We start from the raw sequence: 16,700 nt of genomic DNA, 5'->3' as shown, positions 1-16,700 counted from the left end.
GAAAACATTATTTTTTTACCACGATTTTTCTGTGTGCCTTTACTCTTCAGTCAGTGATTCCTATTGTAGCTGTGTTTAGTTCCATACATACCTTCATTTTATCGAAGAGAGCTCCAGTAGAGATAATGTTGAATCTCTTATCCGGGTTAGCAGCAGCATGTTGTCTTGCCCAGTACGTCTTTCCAGCCCCTGGCATTCCAACCATGAGAATCACCTACGGACACATAATCATTAGAATCTGCTCTACAAAACTAAACATAAATCGACAGTGTATATATCTTCTGTTTTGTATATTCCACTCGAGCATCACATAAAGTGACTCAACGTTGGTCTCAAGGAGACATTGTCCTCACATGTAGACGGTTTCTTGTATTCGTAGTACAGGAATCGAGGATTCCATATATCCAGTAGACTTCCATTACGCTGCAAACAATATTTTGCTGTAGTATTCACTTGAACAATATCCAGACGGGCTTTTGAAGCCAAAAATAGCTTTGCTCTGAGGATAAGGATTTAAGGTTATTATCCCACTCTTATATCTATGAAGCAGTTATTGTCTATGGCAAGGATGATACTGGCAGAATAGGAAGTTCCGGAGGCTTTCTCCGGAGCAGGGATTTGGGTAAGGATGAGTCTAGGTCAAGGATAGAGCTTCAGCTAGGTATAGTAACACTATAATAGAAACACCTTCTATGCTGCGGCTGGGGCGGCGGCGACTGCGTGGCTCGGGCTTCGCTGCGGGACCGAGGGTGCACTTGGCTTTGACAAAGGTTCTATTTAAGCCACTCAATTAGAAATTAGTTAATTAAATTCATGCAGATTGCACATTTGCCTGCAAGGCTCCATTTTGTATGCACACTAAAGTGCACTTAGGCCTTGCGATTTTGGACTCAGTCCATTTTATAAAGTTCTGACACAATCCTACAAATGCAAATTTTAAATCTTCGATCAACGCCACCTAATGTCTCTTATTAGAGATCTATTTTATGACAGCTCCAATCCATTTTGTAGAAGTTATAGTAAAAGGCATATTTCACAGTCGATTCTTCTGTCTTCTTGTATATTATTTGGCATATTTTATGTGCATATGCACCCACTTCGATGTAAGGTTTTAAATGTTGTAAGATATAAATACTTAGGTATACTCTGTGTGAATAAATGTAATGAATAGTGTAAAGTCAAAGTCAAAAGTAGATGCTCCAAATAAGATAACAAAAATGTATGATTGTTGTGTTACAGTAATGCAAAGATGGTCGTAAGGGAATCTAAACACTAAGATTACTTATTTATTACTTTATTACTACTTACTAACCTTCTTATTAATATAATAATTTCTCCTAACAGCAACAACATTTATCAATCTCTATCACCTAAGTCCTAACATAAATCTATCAAACATGGACTATAGTGTATATGTGGATCGTGAAAAAAAACAAATTTGTTACAAACTGAGACTTCTGGTGTTGTTTTAATGATACATACCACCTACCAATATTCAAACCTCTATGAAATCACAAACAATCACAAATTTTTGGCCTCTTATTACGACCACCCACTCATGCTGCATACAATATAGCTGTACAGTTCAGTCACAGAATCCATAATTAAAACCCCAACAAAACCTATGCTATTTTTAATCTAGTTTTTTCCAAGCCACAGTTCATCATCATCACAAAAAAGTTTTTTTTTAAATGAAAATAAGGGGGTAAAAGAGCAAACGGGTCACCTGATGGAAAGCAACTTCCGTCGCCCATGGACACTCGCAGCACCAGAAGAGCAGCAGGTGCGTTGCCGGCCTTTTAAGAGGGAATAGGGTAATAGGGGAGGGTAGGGAAGGGAAGGGAATAGGGGAGGGAAGGGAAAGGAATAGGGTAGGGGATTGGGCCTCTGGTAAACTCACTCACTCGGCGAAACACAGCGCAAGCGCTGTTTCACGCCGGTTTTCTGTGAGAACGTGGTATTTCTCCGGTCGAGCCGGCCCATTCGTGCCGAAGCATGGTTTTCCCACGTATAATGTGTCGAAAGGTTAACAAATAATAACAATAGATTTCCAAGAATCTACGATCGAAGGATTAAGTGTTTCGTAGCTATTGTCATATTTTAGTGTGCGAAAAGGAACCAAATTCAACGTTTCCATAGTATTTATTATTCGTAGGGTGGAACATTCAAGGTTTATCTCTGTGACTGAACTCTATAGCTATATGTCATGTCGTGTGTCTGTCTGTATGTCTGTGTGTGTATACCTCACAGTCCTGCGTGGTTAGCGGTCGGCGCGGGCCGTCGACGAGCTCAGCGGACGATAACAGTACATAGCCTGGCTGGAGACACGCTTCGGCGCCGTCCAGCTCCTCGTGGACCGTGTACCTGGAGGGGAATTGATATTTATGTATTCCAATATATGCACTAACGCCTAAAAAGTGCCATTGTATGCATTTGCATATGCATATAATCCGATGTCTAGTAATAAGTCTTTTTTTAAATTGTCTGTCTGTCTTACCAAGCCCGGTTGGGTACACTATAGAAAACGAACACACCTGATAACAAACTTGATGCGTTTGTCCAAAACTGGACCCTTGTTGAATTCTTCTTCTGTGATTTCCGTTGGGTCGGTCTCTGTTGAATAAACGATATTTCAAACTTCAAAAATTAAACATGAGAGTTCAAAATTTTAAATTGCCAAATTTCAGCAAAATCGGCTCAGCGGTTTGGGCGTAAAGAGGACACAGACAGACAGACACACTTCCGCATTTGTAATATATTATATTAAGTAATATAATAATCTAAATACAGTGCGAGCATTTTTCATTTAGCGCCTAGACTAAAAAGGCCAATGACCGCTACCGCCATGTTTCGCCAAGTACAGTATATAGTTGGAGAGGGGAAGAGGGGATTTCGGGAGTAGCTCGAGCGTGTCAGATTAAGCTTGCATAGGCTTCCGACATGTGTCTAGTTATCATGGTATAGAAATCAGGTTTTTTTTTTAATATTGAAATGTCGGATCTGTCAGATTAAGATAGGGGATGTTTAGTATACACCAAAAAAGCTTCCATATAAAGCACTGACGATTCATTCATTTCATTCATAACGTATAGTATGATGTGATAATATTGTGATTTGTGATACATACTCGTCTCAGCTTTAACTTCAACGTTGTCGTCCGTCTTTTCGGCGTCTTTATCTTTGTCCTCTGGCTTGGGCGATGTCGGCTCCGCCTTCACTTCCGGTTCTGGCTCCTCCGGTTTGTCACCGTTCTCCTAGAAATAAAGGATCCATTACATAAAATAATAATATCTAGGACGCTTCACACCACGTCAGTCTGACCCCGTGCTAAGTACCTGAAGGACTTGTGTTACAGGTACCAGACAACGGAAATATATTTAATACTTTTATACTATACATATATTTAAGATTTTTATTATATCATACAGATATTTAACTAGCTATTTGACCGAGCTTTGCTCGGTATTCGATAAAACACGAATAAAATGACATTGTCTAAAAATGATTCCTAGCTAGATCGATTTATCGCCCAGAAACCCCCTATATACTGAATTTTATGAAAATCGTTGGAGCCGATTCCGAGAATCCAATTATAAATATATATTTATACAAGAATTGCTCGTTTAAATATATAAGATACACATCCAGACCCAGGAACATTGAAAACTTTTTGTTCCGTCGGCGGGATTCGAACCCGCGACCCCTGGCTTGTGCTGCCACACACTCAACCAATTAAGCCACAGAGGTCGTCATTATCAAACATACGAGATTCGGTTTACATAAATCCTACGTAATTGGGTCGGGTTATGTAGAGTCAATGTTAGTCGTGATCTGACGGCTAAGACCCAGTTTCATCAAGCAATGTTAAATAAATAATGGCTTGTTAAATCAGTTAACGGCCTGTTAGAGGTCTAAATAATTTAGATGTAACATTGTATTGTTAAAAGTATTAATTGCAAAAAAAGGTTTAAACTAAGTGTAGATCGCAACTTAGTTTGTGACAAATTTTATTGTCTATTCCGCGTTCTTACATACTAACCATAGACAACATGTACTGTCCATAGATAACTTACACCGACCATACACAACACCGACCATACACAACATACACTGACCAGTGACCATAGACAACATGTACTGACCATAGACTCGTCCTTGTCCTCTGCGTCGTCCTTCTTCTCTCCCGCGTCTTCTTCCATGGACTTGTCGGCGCTCTCGTCTTTCTTTCCGACTTCCGTCTCGCCTTTCTCCGCGTTAGCCTCTTTGCGCTCCTTGTCTCGTTTATCACGCTCCTGATAAAAAAAAATCATTGCTTGAATTTGGAACAATAATTAACAAGAGAGAACAAGATAAATCAAACGAATCTTCAAAAGCTATAATACGCTGCATAAATAATAGGGCATGATTTTTTCCATACAATGGTGTAAAAAAAATGACTTTAACCCTAAAAATTTTGGATGCGGCCCGCGACACCAAGACCAAAAGGTGTTTGTGGCCCGTATAAAAAGAAAAACTTGAGAGGTGTCAAGGGACCCGGATGGAACGAAGTTAATATATTAAATATTAAAAAAAGAGAAAGAGAGAAACACGCGCTACCGCACGCCTTACAACTATTGCATGTTGCTCTAGTTGCAATATACTTGTCATCATGTCGTTACAACTTTTATCGTCTAGCCCCCTTTCTCTACGCGCGATAACGAACTTCGTTCCAAAAAGTTGAGTACTACGGCCGTAATTGTAGCAATAATCTTTTAAAACTCTAGTTGAGTATACCTCCCAACTCAACTCACCTCGTTCTTCTTCCTCTGTCTCTCCTCTCTCTCCTGCTTCTCTTTCTCCTTCCTCTCACGGTTGATGCGCGCCTGCTCCTGCCTCTGCTTCTTCAACTCCTCCAACTTCTGCCGTCTCTCTTCTAGAATCTCCTCTATGGGTATCTCGAGGCGCTTGCGCACGATCTTGGTTTTCGTGAGCATGTTGTATCTGTGAAATTGCTTTACATTGGAAACTGACAATCTGTAATTATTATAAATGCGAAATTGTATCTGTCTGTCTGTTACCTCTTACGGCTCAAGCAGTTGAACCGATTTTAATGAAATTTGGTATGGAAATACTTTGCACCGACGGGAAAAGACATAGGGTAAATGACTTGAAGATTGGACAGTATATATATATTAATAAATATTGGGTTTTTGTGCTTTTACCAATGACTGGTACTGTTCAATCTACTAGTCATTTACCTTAATATGATAGTTTTTATTAAAGAAAATTTCCGGTTCCCGCGCTATAAACTAATGTCTAACAGAGTACGGGTAAAGTCTACTTGTATAATAAACACTACAATCCATCATACGTTATCCTACTTGTCAAAAAAATTGTATTTACATATTTATAAAATATAAATAAATAAATAAATACAATTTTTTGTCAAAAAAACGAGGTAAAAATAATTTTATGTTAGTCATGTAATTTTGCTTGCGATCTCATTAGCCACAGAGTGCACGAGAGTAAATACAAAATACTTAATATACCTGCAAGTGTAGTTGTTATATCATCAAATCAATAACAAACAATATGCACTAGCAGGACCATAAAGTTAATATACCTAGCGGAATAGAGAAACAGAGGCCTGAGCAAGAGAGATGTCACTGACGTGTGATACATGACAGCAGCACTCTTTTTTGACGACCAGTTGGCACGTGCCGCACGTTGACAATTTAATCTCATAGAATTCATGTTCAATCATGCTTGTGTAAGTGTATACGTACACATATTTTTCACACAGATGAAAACCAATTTTGGTTTCGTTTGACAGCTCGAGATTGTTGCTCTATTCCGCTAGGTATATTAACTTTATGAGCAGGACACGTAACGCGACCAAATTACTTAGGTCCGTCATCTGCCTAGGAGTCAACTTCTCCGATAGAACAAGACGTTGAAAGTATCTGCGGACCTCGCTGGAATGCGCTTCCCTTCACCTCGCCCCGTTTAGGCCTATCCAGTACTGTTCGTATTGTAACACTAGCTGTTGCCCGCGACTTCGACCGCGGCAATCTATACTAATATTATAATTGGGAAGAGTTTGTTTGTTTGTTTGAACGCGCTAATCTCAGGTCCGATTTGAAAAATTCTTTCAGTGTTAGATAGCCCATTTATCGAGGAAGGCTATAGGCTATATTTTATCACGCTCATACTAATAGAAACGAAGAAATAGAGGAAAGTGTGGAAAAAACGCGGGGAAATTATTTGAAAGGGCTTATTTGAAAGCGCTAATCTCAGGAATTACTGGTCCAATTTGAAAAAATATTTCAGTGTTAGATAGCCCATTTATCGAGGAAGGCTATAGGCTATATTTTATTACGCTAAAACTGTTAGGAGCGAAGAAATAGAGGAAACTGTGGAAAAAACGGGGGAAATTATTTGAAAGGGCTTATTTGAACGCGCTAATCTCAGAAACTACTGGTCCAATTTTAAAAAATCGTTCAGTGTAAGATAGCCCATTTATCGAGGAAGGCTATAAGCTATATTTTATCACGCTAAGACTAATAAGAGCGAAGAAATAGAGGAAAGTGTGGAAAAAAACGGGGGAAATTATTTGAAAGGGCTTATCTCACAAACTACTGGAGCAATGTTTCTGTTATTTAGCACAGATAAGAAGTAGACCACGTGAAGGATCATAAACTATTTTTGTGGACTGATTTGTCTGTGAAATATTTAATTTTCGCGGGCGAAGCCGCGCGGAACGTTATATTTCGCGTGATCACGACATCACGCGTAATCGGCTGGACCCATTTTACTGAAATTTGGTATAAAGATACTTTGAGTTTCGAAATAGAACATAGGATACATTTTGTCTCGGAAAAATGTACGATTACTGCACAATTTACTTTTATGATTTGCGCGTAAACTATTCAATCTATTTTGATGGAATTTGGTATGGAAATACTTTGAGTCTCGGGAAAGGACAAGGAATACTAATTTTGTCCCGGTAAATGTACGGTTCCCTCACAATGGGGCGTCACGACGCACAGTTACGGATGCCCTGGCCTAAACTATTTAATCTATTTTGATGAAATTTGTCATGGAGATTGGATATACTAATTGGAATCTGGGACAAGGAATGTATTTGTCCCGGAAAAAATTGCGGTTCCCACACAATATACTTTTCTGATTTGCGCGTAAACGATTCAATCGATGTACGAAAACAAGTATAAACTGAAGTCCATATCTCAAGCATCGCGCTAGCTAGAAAGTTGAAATTACAAAATATGTATGAACAAATATAAAAATTTAAAATATATCCTCCTCCTTTATGAAAGTCGGTTAAAAGGTCCTTTATAAAGCGGTCCCCCGACACACCTTGACAACAATTATGGACTAAAATATTACTTTACACAAGTTAGGAATTATATTTTGAACTTAAAGGCAGTAAATATTATTTCATTACTTTTTAAAGTTGTTTGGCGGGGGTTTTTTTAAATTTCTTAATTTTATTTTATTTCACACTTTTTAAACTTGTGTTGATTATAGTGCAGAATAATTCCTATCAATAGAATCATATTATTCTCATGATTACCATCTATCAATGTCCTTTTCGATGAGGCCGTTAATATGAGCATAAACATGAAACCTCCACTTTGGGTTCATACGAAGCTCGGTTCCTATAGAATCCAGGTGATGCTCCAGCAGCAGCATGCATAGCATGTAAATATTTACTGTCTATCTACTTCCTACTGGTTGTCGCAATTAAAATGAGCCCAAACACGAAACCTCTGCTCTAAGTTGGCGAGGAGTTGGATATCCTATTGATTACCAGGTGATGCTGCAGCACCAGGTCAACTTTCCATTAATATTTGTATACGTATATTGTATATTCACAAATGTCACGTTAGTACGTGTATTCTAGTGAATGAAATATAAGACCCATCAAACGACTACAAGTTGCTAACGGCATTTCATGAACCAGATAAACCCTGATTGTCCAGCACTGAGCAGGCTGATGATGATGAATTATAGCTAAGAACACTCTCGATCATGTCAGCTTTCAAACAAAAAAAACTAGATCAAAATCGGTCCACCCGTTTGAATGCTACAATGCCACGGACAGATACACACACATACAAACAGACAGACAGACGGACAGACAGACAGACAGACAGACACGTCAAACTTATAACACCCCTCTTTTTTGTCGGGGGTTAAAAAGTTCTTGGTGAGCACGTGGGGGAAGAGCGCTCGCCCGCCAAGACTCTCCTTGCTAAACTCGTACGCGACGCCAAGCGAGACGTAGTACATGAACAACTACTAGTCTGTACTCACGTGTCGTATCCCAGGTTGACGCGGTAGCACGTGTTCTTGGTGAGCACGTGGGGGAAGAGCGCTCGCCCAACGAGACTCTCCTTGCTAAACTCGTACGCGACGCCAAGCGAGACGCCGTTGAGCGTGTACGATATCGTGCACGGCTCCGATTCTAGGTCCTGTGATATAACATAACATTATAATATTACTAATGGTGATTATACAGGGTGTAACAAAACCACACACCCTAAAAAATCTCATTGATACAAATAAACACCTTTGTAATTTCCGTAATTACATTTGTTTAATTATTTTTTTTAATGTGTGGACCGCTAAGGTCATTTTAATTCTTAAAACGGACCCCGAGCGAAACTAATTGGTGACCCCTGCTTAAGAATTTAGAGTGTGTATGTGTCCCTTGTAATAAATACTTAACAATTTGGACTTCTGTGATTCTATGATAATGCTCCAAGTTCCAACATCGTACAATATTTTTTAAAAGGAGTTACTCTTCGAAAGCTGCTACTTATGTATCTGCGTTTATCAACAAAATATACTAGCCAAGTAAACCCCAACGACGTCCTTCTCGGTGTAAGTCTGTCCGTACTCTTTAAACTCGCTGTTGTTGACGGCTCGGCCCGTGCTTTCGTAACCGAACGACGTTGGACCCTCGCCTGTGGAATAAAAAAAATGTTATAATTTCATAATAAAAACCGTATAAACAAAGTCGTTTTTTTCCCTCATGTACCTTTGTTCCCTTTAATCTTTAAAACTACGCAACGGATTTTGATGATACTTTCAGTGTTAGATAGCCCATTTATCAAGGAAGGCTATAGGCTATATTTTATCACGCTAAGGCTAATAGGAGATTAGTCTTAGCGTGATAGGGAGGAGATAGTTTTATACGTGGGAGAGCCATGCTTCGACACGAATGGGCCGGCTCGACCGGAGAAATACCACGTTCTCACAGAAAACCAGCGTGAAACAGCACTTGCGCTGTGTTTCGCTGAGTGAGTGAGTTTATCGGAGGCCCAATGCCTTAGGCCCTACCCTATTTCCTTCCCTACCATCCCCTATTCCCTTCCTGAGTGCGCCTAACCTATAACCCTATTCCCTCTTAAAAGGCCGGCAACGCACCTGCAGCTCTTCTAATGCTGCGAGTGTCCATGCGCGACGGAAGTTGCTTTCCATCAAGTGACCCGTTTGCCCCCCTTATTTAAAAAAAAAGGAGAATGTGGAAAAAAACGGGGGAAATTATTTGGAAGGGCTTATCTCGGGAACTACTGGAGCAATTTTTATGTTATTTGGCACAGATAAGAAGTAGACCACATGAATCATAGGCTTATATAATTTTTTCAGTGGCTATATATTTTATATACGTGCGACGCCGGGGCGGGTCGCTAGTATTATTATAAATGCGATAGTGTGTCTGTCTGTTACATTTTCACGCCAAACATATGGAGATACTTTTAATGCCGCAAAAATGTTCGGTCCTAGATTGCCGCGTAATTCCGGCTCTTATCGTGTGTCATTAGCCGAATGCGTCGGAACTCGGAACGTAAAATCGGCCTCGGAAGTTCGGTCGCGTATTTTCAGCCTAGTGTGTTCAGACACTAATTTTAGTTTTTATGTAGATTTGCTTGCGATCTCATACACAAAAGTGTGAACGAGAGTAAATACAAATCGTTGATATTCCTGCTCAGCACTGATCACACATTATTATTATATAAATATGCGATATCCATTTTGCCTTACAGGTATGAACTTAAATACTTGTAATGCCTTAACCAAGCGGTGATAATCATTGACCCTCTGTCAAAAAACTCGTCATTTATTAAGTATGTGTTAAAAACATGTGTGACCTACGAATAATAAAAACAAAGGAAAAGTAACTCCGTCAAAAAACATGCTCCACAATACTTGTCGAAAAAGTGTACCTTAGGTACACATTTCAATACATTTGCAATATTTAGGTGACCTTGAGCGGTACTAGGCTGACGTTACATGACAGATCAAAAGGAACCAAATTTAAAACGGTAATAGTATGGGAGTTACGATTCCTTAGTTTTTATTATTCGTAGTGTGTGACTCATAAAGTTAATATAACTAGCGAAATAGAGCAACAATCTCGAGCTGTCAAACGAAACCAAAATTGGTTTTCATCTGTGTGAAAAATATGTGTACGTATACAGTACACACACAAGCATGATTGAACATGAATTCTATGAGATTAAATTGTCAACGTGCGGCACGTGCCGACTGGACGTCAAAAAAAGAGTGCTGCTCTCATGTATCACACGTCTCTTTTTACCACACAGTGTTACTGATAGTGACATCTCTCTTGCTCAGGCCTTTGTTTCTCTATTCCGCTAGGTATATTAACTTTATGGTGTGACTGTGACAACTGTAATTCTAATCATTATTGTTGAATGACTTATTTTACTCGTCGATCGTGGAAAAACAAGACACAATAGAATTTCTATTGTGTCTCGGTCGACGGTATGGGGCTTGATGAATTAAATATTTTGGTGTAATTGGAGTACTTGACATTTGCTTTTATTATTATTATTGTGAATATTGTGTATAGTATTTATTGGACTGCATGGTAAAATGTTACTTCTTTTTGTATATTTTTGTTAACTGTATTACTTTGCTGTCTGTTACTTTACCGAATAAATAAATAAATAAACTCACCCAGATGCAGGGTGGAGTCATCAGTGGACCAGCCGATTCTCAGCCCGTTGAGTATTTGCTCCTTGTCTGTCGCCTCCGTCGTCGTCACCACGGCACCAACACGAACCTGCAAGGTCATTAGTACTCCTATAGTAATATTTTAGCAAGAACATCTATCTAGGTACCGCAAAAACTACATTCTTGGGTATTGGCCGCGTTCGTAACTATCGTACCTCGTAGCACTTTCGTTCAGTCGTTCTACCTCGTATCATACTCGTCCTACCTTTTATCACACTCATCCTACCTCGTATCACACTCGTCCTACCTCGTATCACACTCGTCCCACCTCTTATCACTCTCGTATTACCGCGTATCACACTCGCCCTACCTCGTATCAAACTCGCCCTAACTCGCAGCTCACTCCTTTCGTCTCTTATCCTACTCGTCTCACGCTCGTCATACCTCGTAGCACACTCGCCCCGCGTTGACGCCGTGCGAGGCGCGCGCGCTGGCCCACGTGTGCTTGAGGTGCTCCCTCGCTGAGCAGCACCATCGAGTTTAGCTCCGGCAGCTCGACGTATTGGTTTAGATCGCTGTCCTACCTCTTATCACACTCGTCCTACCTCGCACACTCGTCCTACCTCGTAGCGCGCTCGTCCTACCTAGTATCACACTCGTCCCACCTCGTAGCACACTCGTCCGACCTCGTAGCACACTCGTCCTACCTAGTATCACACTCGTCCCACCTCCTAGCACACTCGTCCCACCTCGTATCACACTCGTCCTAAGTCCTACCTCGTAGCACACTCGTCCCGTGTTGACGCCGTGCGAGGCCCGCGCGCCGGCCCACGCGTGCGCGAAGGCTCCCTCGCTGAGCGGCACCACCGAGTTCAGCTCAGGCAGCTCAAGGTATTGGTTCAGGTCGCTGTCATCTGGACACAATGAGAATGTTTACTTATAACAAGCGCTAGTGTAGGTAAAAATAGCATTAGCAATCAAAATTATTGTTAAATAACAATTAGCAATAATTAAATTAATCATACTTGCTAAAAAATACGATTGCTAATATTATCGTGCGCAGTTCTGCGATCATGAAAGTTCACGTCCGCACTGTTACGCACCGCGGCGCTATCTGTTAACGAATTGCTATTTTTCACTCGATGCGAAATAATACTCGACGCGAGCGGTGCGATGCGAACAGATAATTCACGATGCCGAGTTTTTAGCAAATAGCAAAGTAATAATTACACGTAGCATGCTGTGACATCAAAATTAGCAAGTTAATGAAATTCATAGAAAATAGCATTAATTAAGAATTTGCATCATAATTTTATATAAAAATCCTACTAATTTCAGTAAATATATATATATATATATATATATATATATATATATATATATATATATATATATATATATATATATATATATATAAAACTCAAAGGTGACTGACTGATTGACATAGTGATCTATCAACGCACAGCCCAAACCACTGGACGGGTCGGGCTGAAATTTGGCATGCAGGTAGATGTTATGGCGTAGGCATCAGGAATCCGCTAAGAAAGGATTTTGATAAATTCCAACCCCAAGGGGTTCAAATAGGTGATGAAAGTTTGTACACAATAATACTTCTTAACGCGAGCGAAGCCGCGGGCAAAAGCTCGTTGATTAAATAAAAGTTTCTGGCTTTTTTTTTAAATGTCCGGCCAAGCTGCCTACTTTGTCCGGCTTTTCGGCTTAGCGACCTGACAACCCCAGTTTCAGGAGACTTTTTTTGGTTTATGACAATAAACATAATATACTCACACCACGACAGAGTAACTTTGTTGTCATTCAACTCTGGTTCCTCTATCTTGGGCTCAACAATAGGCTCCGACTTCTTTTTCCCTTTGCCGGTGTGCTAAAAACGAAACAAAAACATCAAAATAAAAATAAAAAACATAAGATAACGCAGGGCTTTTATTATAACTTAGAACTTTAGTTGCATTCGCAAAATTGCTTTACGTCTACTAGTTAACAAGTTTAAACAAAATTGCCTCATTTTATGGCGTAAGAAATTATTGTTTGAAAGTTAGTACTATACATATTTTTAGTCTCCCCTGGCTTTTGGGCCATTTCTTGTATACTTCATGCGTTCCTATATTACTGTACTAGTTGGGAGACTCAGTGTTACTAACCGCCGTACTCAGAGACATTTAATAACGATTAAAGTGCGGCAGTGTGTTTAGTACCTAATTTGAAACAAAATTACTTAAGTTTCCGTCTCTGAAATCCCTTAACTATTACATTTCATGGACCCAAACAAATACTATAAAATGCTAATATTGTATAGCTGAAAAGTTTGTCTCTACGGGACTGAATTTTACGTAATTTGGCACAAATATAGAGAAGACCACAATGAAGTATATATTTGCGGGAAATTAGGGTTTTTTTATATTCTATTTGCCACCAGGTGTGGCTATGTTACCCTAGGGACGGGACACATAAACACGATACGACGTCGTGTCGTACCACGATGCGGCGTCGTTTCACGATGTGACGTCGCATCGTGAAACGACGCCGCATCGTTAGGGTCAAACTGCTGCCATATGCCACGATACAGCTGTCATGTGTCACGATAATATACCTAATTGACACAATATACCCTAAATGGCACAATTCACACCGAAATGGCAGTTCAGCTTTTTTTTTTTTTATTTATGAAATAAGGGGGCAAACGAGCAAACGGGTCACCTGATGGAAAGCAACTTCCGTCGCCCATGGACACTCGCAGCATCAGAAGAGCTGCATGTGCGTTGCCGGCCTTTTAAGAGGGAATAGGGTAATAGGGGAAGGTAGGGAAGGGAAGGGTATAAGGGAGGGTAGGAAAGGGAATAGGATAGGGAATTGGGCCTCCGGTAAACTCACTCACTCGGCGAAACACAGCGCAAGCGCTGTTTCACGCCGGTTTTCTGTGAGAACGTGGTATTAATCCGGTCGAGCCGACCCATTCGTGCCGAAGCATGGCTCTCCCACGTAAAAAAGCTGCGAACATTTTCAGTGTCATTTTCATATGATTTTAAGCTTTATCTTCATTATTGTAATACATAGTATCGCTTGAGAATTCGCGGCCGCGAGATTTCCCAAGTTTGTCAAGCGATAGTATGCATTGATTGATTTTTTTAACGATATCGCCGCGGTAAGGATCGGAGCGGCACCTTCAGTTTATCTCCGCTGTTAGTCTATACTTTCGTATTTCTACTGTAGCCATGCTACGGGTGCTGGTGGCAAATAAAATATGAAAAACCCTCATCGTACGATCCCTGCGTAATTCTATTATAGTATAACAGAAAAACTACTTACAGGCGAGGGTGGTGTTAGAACTTTATTGGTAGCCTCTATCGTCCTGTAGTAGTTGTTCCAACGAGCTTTCTTCTCATGCTTACGTTTCAAACGTTGCAGTTTGATCGGATCCTAGCGGAGAGATTTCATCATTGAAACGAAATTACTAGACTAAGGTTACGATGGCGATACATACAAAACTGTTACTATTTCATTGTAAGCGTTTAGCAGACAAAATATTGTATCTTTATGTACTTTTAAAGTACATAAAGATACAATATTTTTGAATTTATATGAATTTTTTTCAGTGGACTATTACTTTTAAAGAAATTCTAAACAAATTTAAAAGCTTGACAAAATCCTTCTGTAAGATACCCTTAATGTCTAAACACACTAAGCCGAAGTTACGCGGCGTAAATTCAGCATGATTACATCCGTAATGTTAAACGCATACAAAATACGGACGGAACGCGACGAAATAGTGTGTCATCGGTAATTTAAAATAGGTACATTGCAGGCTTTACGCCGCATCATGCGGAATTTACGCCACGTAACTTCGTCCTAGTGTGCTTAGACACTAACATGCTTATGGTTATTCAGTTTAGGTACTATTTAAACAATTTTCAAAATCATTTGCATGTGATAATTAGAAATCGCAATAAACGCATTACTATATTTGCATGTGCTACAAATTCTATTCACATGGCATTATGCATATTTTATTACTTTTGTAACATTGCTTATTAGTTATTTCAGTAAAAATGTTGGACGCTTGTATAGTAACTGTATTGTCTATGTATAATTTGGGACTAAATACAAAAAGTTGTTCATTCTGACGGGCTCATTTGATGACTTTAAGGATAATGGTGTTCACCCCATAAAGTTAATATACCTAGCGGAATAGAGCAACAATCTCGAGCTGTCAAACGAAATCGAATATGGTTTACATCTGTGTGTAAAAATATGTGTACGTATACTCTTACACAAGCATGATTGAACATGATTTCTATGAGATTAAATTGTCAACGTGCGGCACGTGCCGACTGGACGTCAAAAAAAGAGTGCTGCTGTCATGTATCACACGTCTCTTTTTAACATGCAGTGTTACCGATAGTGACATCTCTCTTATTCAGGCCTTTATTTTTCTATTCCGCTGGGTATATTAACTTTATGGTTTACCCTAACAACCTGTATATTAATTTAAATTAGTAACTTTTCCACTCCCAAACCAATAAGAGCTAAGCACTCACATTACTCAACTCCTCTAGTTTTCTCTCATCCTCCTCCTTTTGCTTTCTTTCTCTCTCTAATCTCTCCTGCTCTTTGATCTGCAATCTCTTGTTTAACTCTATCCATTCCTCCTCTTCTGTCAGTTTTCGTGGAGGCTGAAATAAAATTAAATTGTGTATTTTTTTTTATCTCTTCTTAAATGTAAAAGCCAACAGCACATAAAAGGTTAGTCGATCTATCTTTTGAGATTATTTAGTTGTATTTTTAAATGTATATAGTTCCATGTCATTATTATTAATAATTGTTTTCTTTCTATAAGTTTTATTGTTTAGTTTATTAGTGTTGTGAAGCCACTCATTGGTCCCCGGAGAATATCAGTGCAGCCGGCAGCGGGCTTGCTTGCTGCGTTTGCTGAGCTGGGGCCAATTGGCATCACACATGACACAGCATTGTAATAAATGTAACTAGATCATAATAACTGTACCATTGAATACTGTTTAAGTATTATGATGTTTCGTGTGATGCTGGAAATAAAAGTATTCTTATTCTTATTCTTAAAAGGGATAGCAATAAATGGAAGACGTGAGTGGAAGAAGTGGGTTACTAACAGTTTGAAAGTGGTAGTTTTTTTTTTTTACAAATGTAGGCTTTGCGACGGGGAAAATGATTCGAAATACAAAACAAAAAGGAGTATTTTATGATTTTTTTGTATACTAAGATATATTAACCCGTTGATCATGGAAAAACTAGACAGGTTTATTTAAATTATTACAGAAAAAATGAGTAATTACCCTTATGTTACAAGCTAAAAGCCGAGCTTTGTGAGGGCTCACATCGTAACACCTTGACTGACCGATAATAATTAATAACACATGGTATAAAAAACCTTGACTGATGGATGATAACACATCTACATATAAATAAAAATTACTATGTTAACAGGTGTGATAGTTTTTCCGTAAAGTGTACTACAAAATGTACAGGTTGTGGGATGGGAAATGTCAGTATATAATTTCATCGACTCATGTATTTTTTTTGATGAAATAAGGGGGCAAACGAGCAAACGAGTCACCTGATGGAAAGCAACTTCCGTCGCCCATGGACACTCGCAGAATCAGAAGTGCTGCAGGTGCGTTGCCGGCCTTTTATGAGGGAATAGGGTAATAGGGTAGGGATGGGAA

General features: G+C 39.4%; 1 protein-coding gene across 1 annotated transcript in view; it reads right to left on the bottom strand.

Moving 5' to 3' along the window:
• LOC121738007 (heterogeneous nuclear ribonucleoprotein U-like protein 1) overlaps window positions 1–16,700 on the bottom strand; it is a 36,125-nt gene that overhangs the window by 10,463 nt on the left and 8,962 nt on the right. The window contains exons 6-18 of the mRNA XM_042129801.1: window positions 15,540–15,674; window positions 14,311–14,421; window positions 12,775–12,868; window positions 11,764–11,900; window positions 10,990–11,095; window positions 8,857–8,969; window positions 8,317–8,474; window positions 4,791–4,980; window positions 4,143–4,292; window positions 3,128–3,254; window positions 2,535–2,613; window positions 2,244–2,364; window positions 92–214 (exon numbers count right to left, since the gene is read on the bottom strand). Of these exons, the coding sequence (XP_041985735.1) occupies window positions 92–214; window positions 2,244–2,364; window positions 2,535–2,613; window positions 3,128–3,254; window positions 4,143–4,292; window positions 4,791–4,980; window positions 8,317–8,474; window positions 8,857–8,969; window positions 10,990–11,095; window positions 11,764–11,900; window positions 12,775–12,868; window positions 14,311–14,421; window positions 15,540–15,674 (1,644 nt within the window). The remainder of the gene's footprint in view (window positions 1–91; window positions 215–2,243; window positions 2,365–2,534; window positions 2,614–3,127; window positions 3,255–4,142; window positions 4,293–4,790; window positions 4,981–8,316; window positions 8,475–8,856; window positions 8,970–10,989; window positions 11,096–11,763; window positions 11,901–12,774; window positions 12,869–14,310; window positions 14,422–15,539; window positions 15,675–16,700) is intronic.

Source organism: Aricia agestis, chromosome 22 (assembly GCF_905147365.1).
Source record: "Aricia agestis chromosome 22, ilAriAges1.1, whole genome shotgun sequence".
Taxonomy (NCBI): Eukaryota; Metazoa; Arthropoda; class Insecta; order Lepidoptera; family Lycaenidae; genus Aricia; species Aricia agestis.
This window is presented reverse-complemented; position numbering and strand designations above follow the sequence as displayed.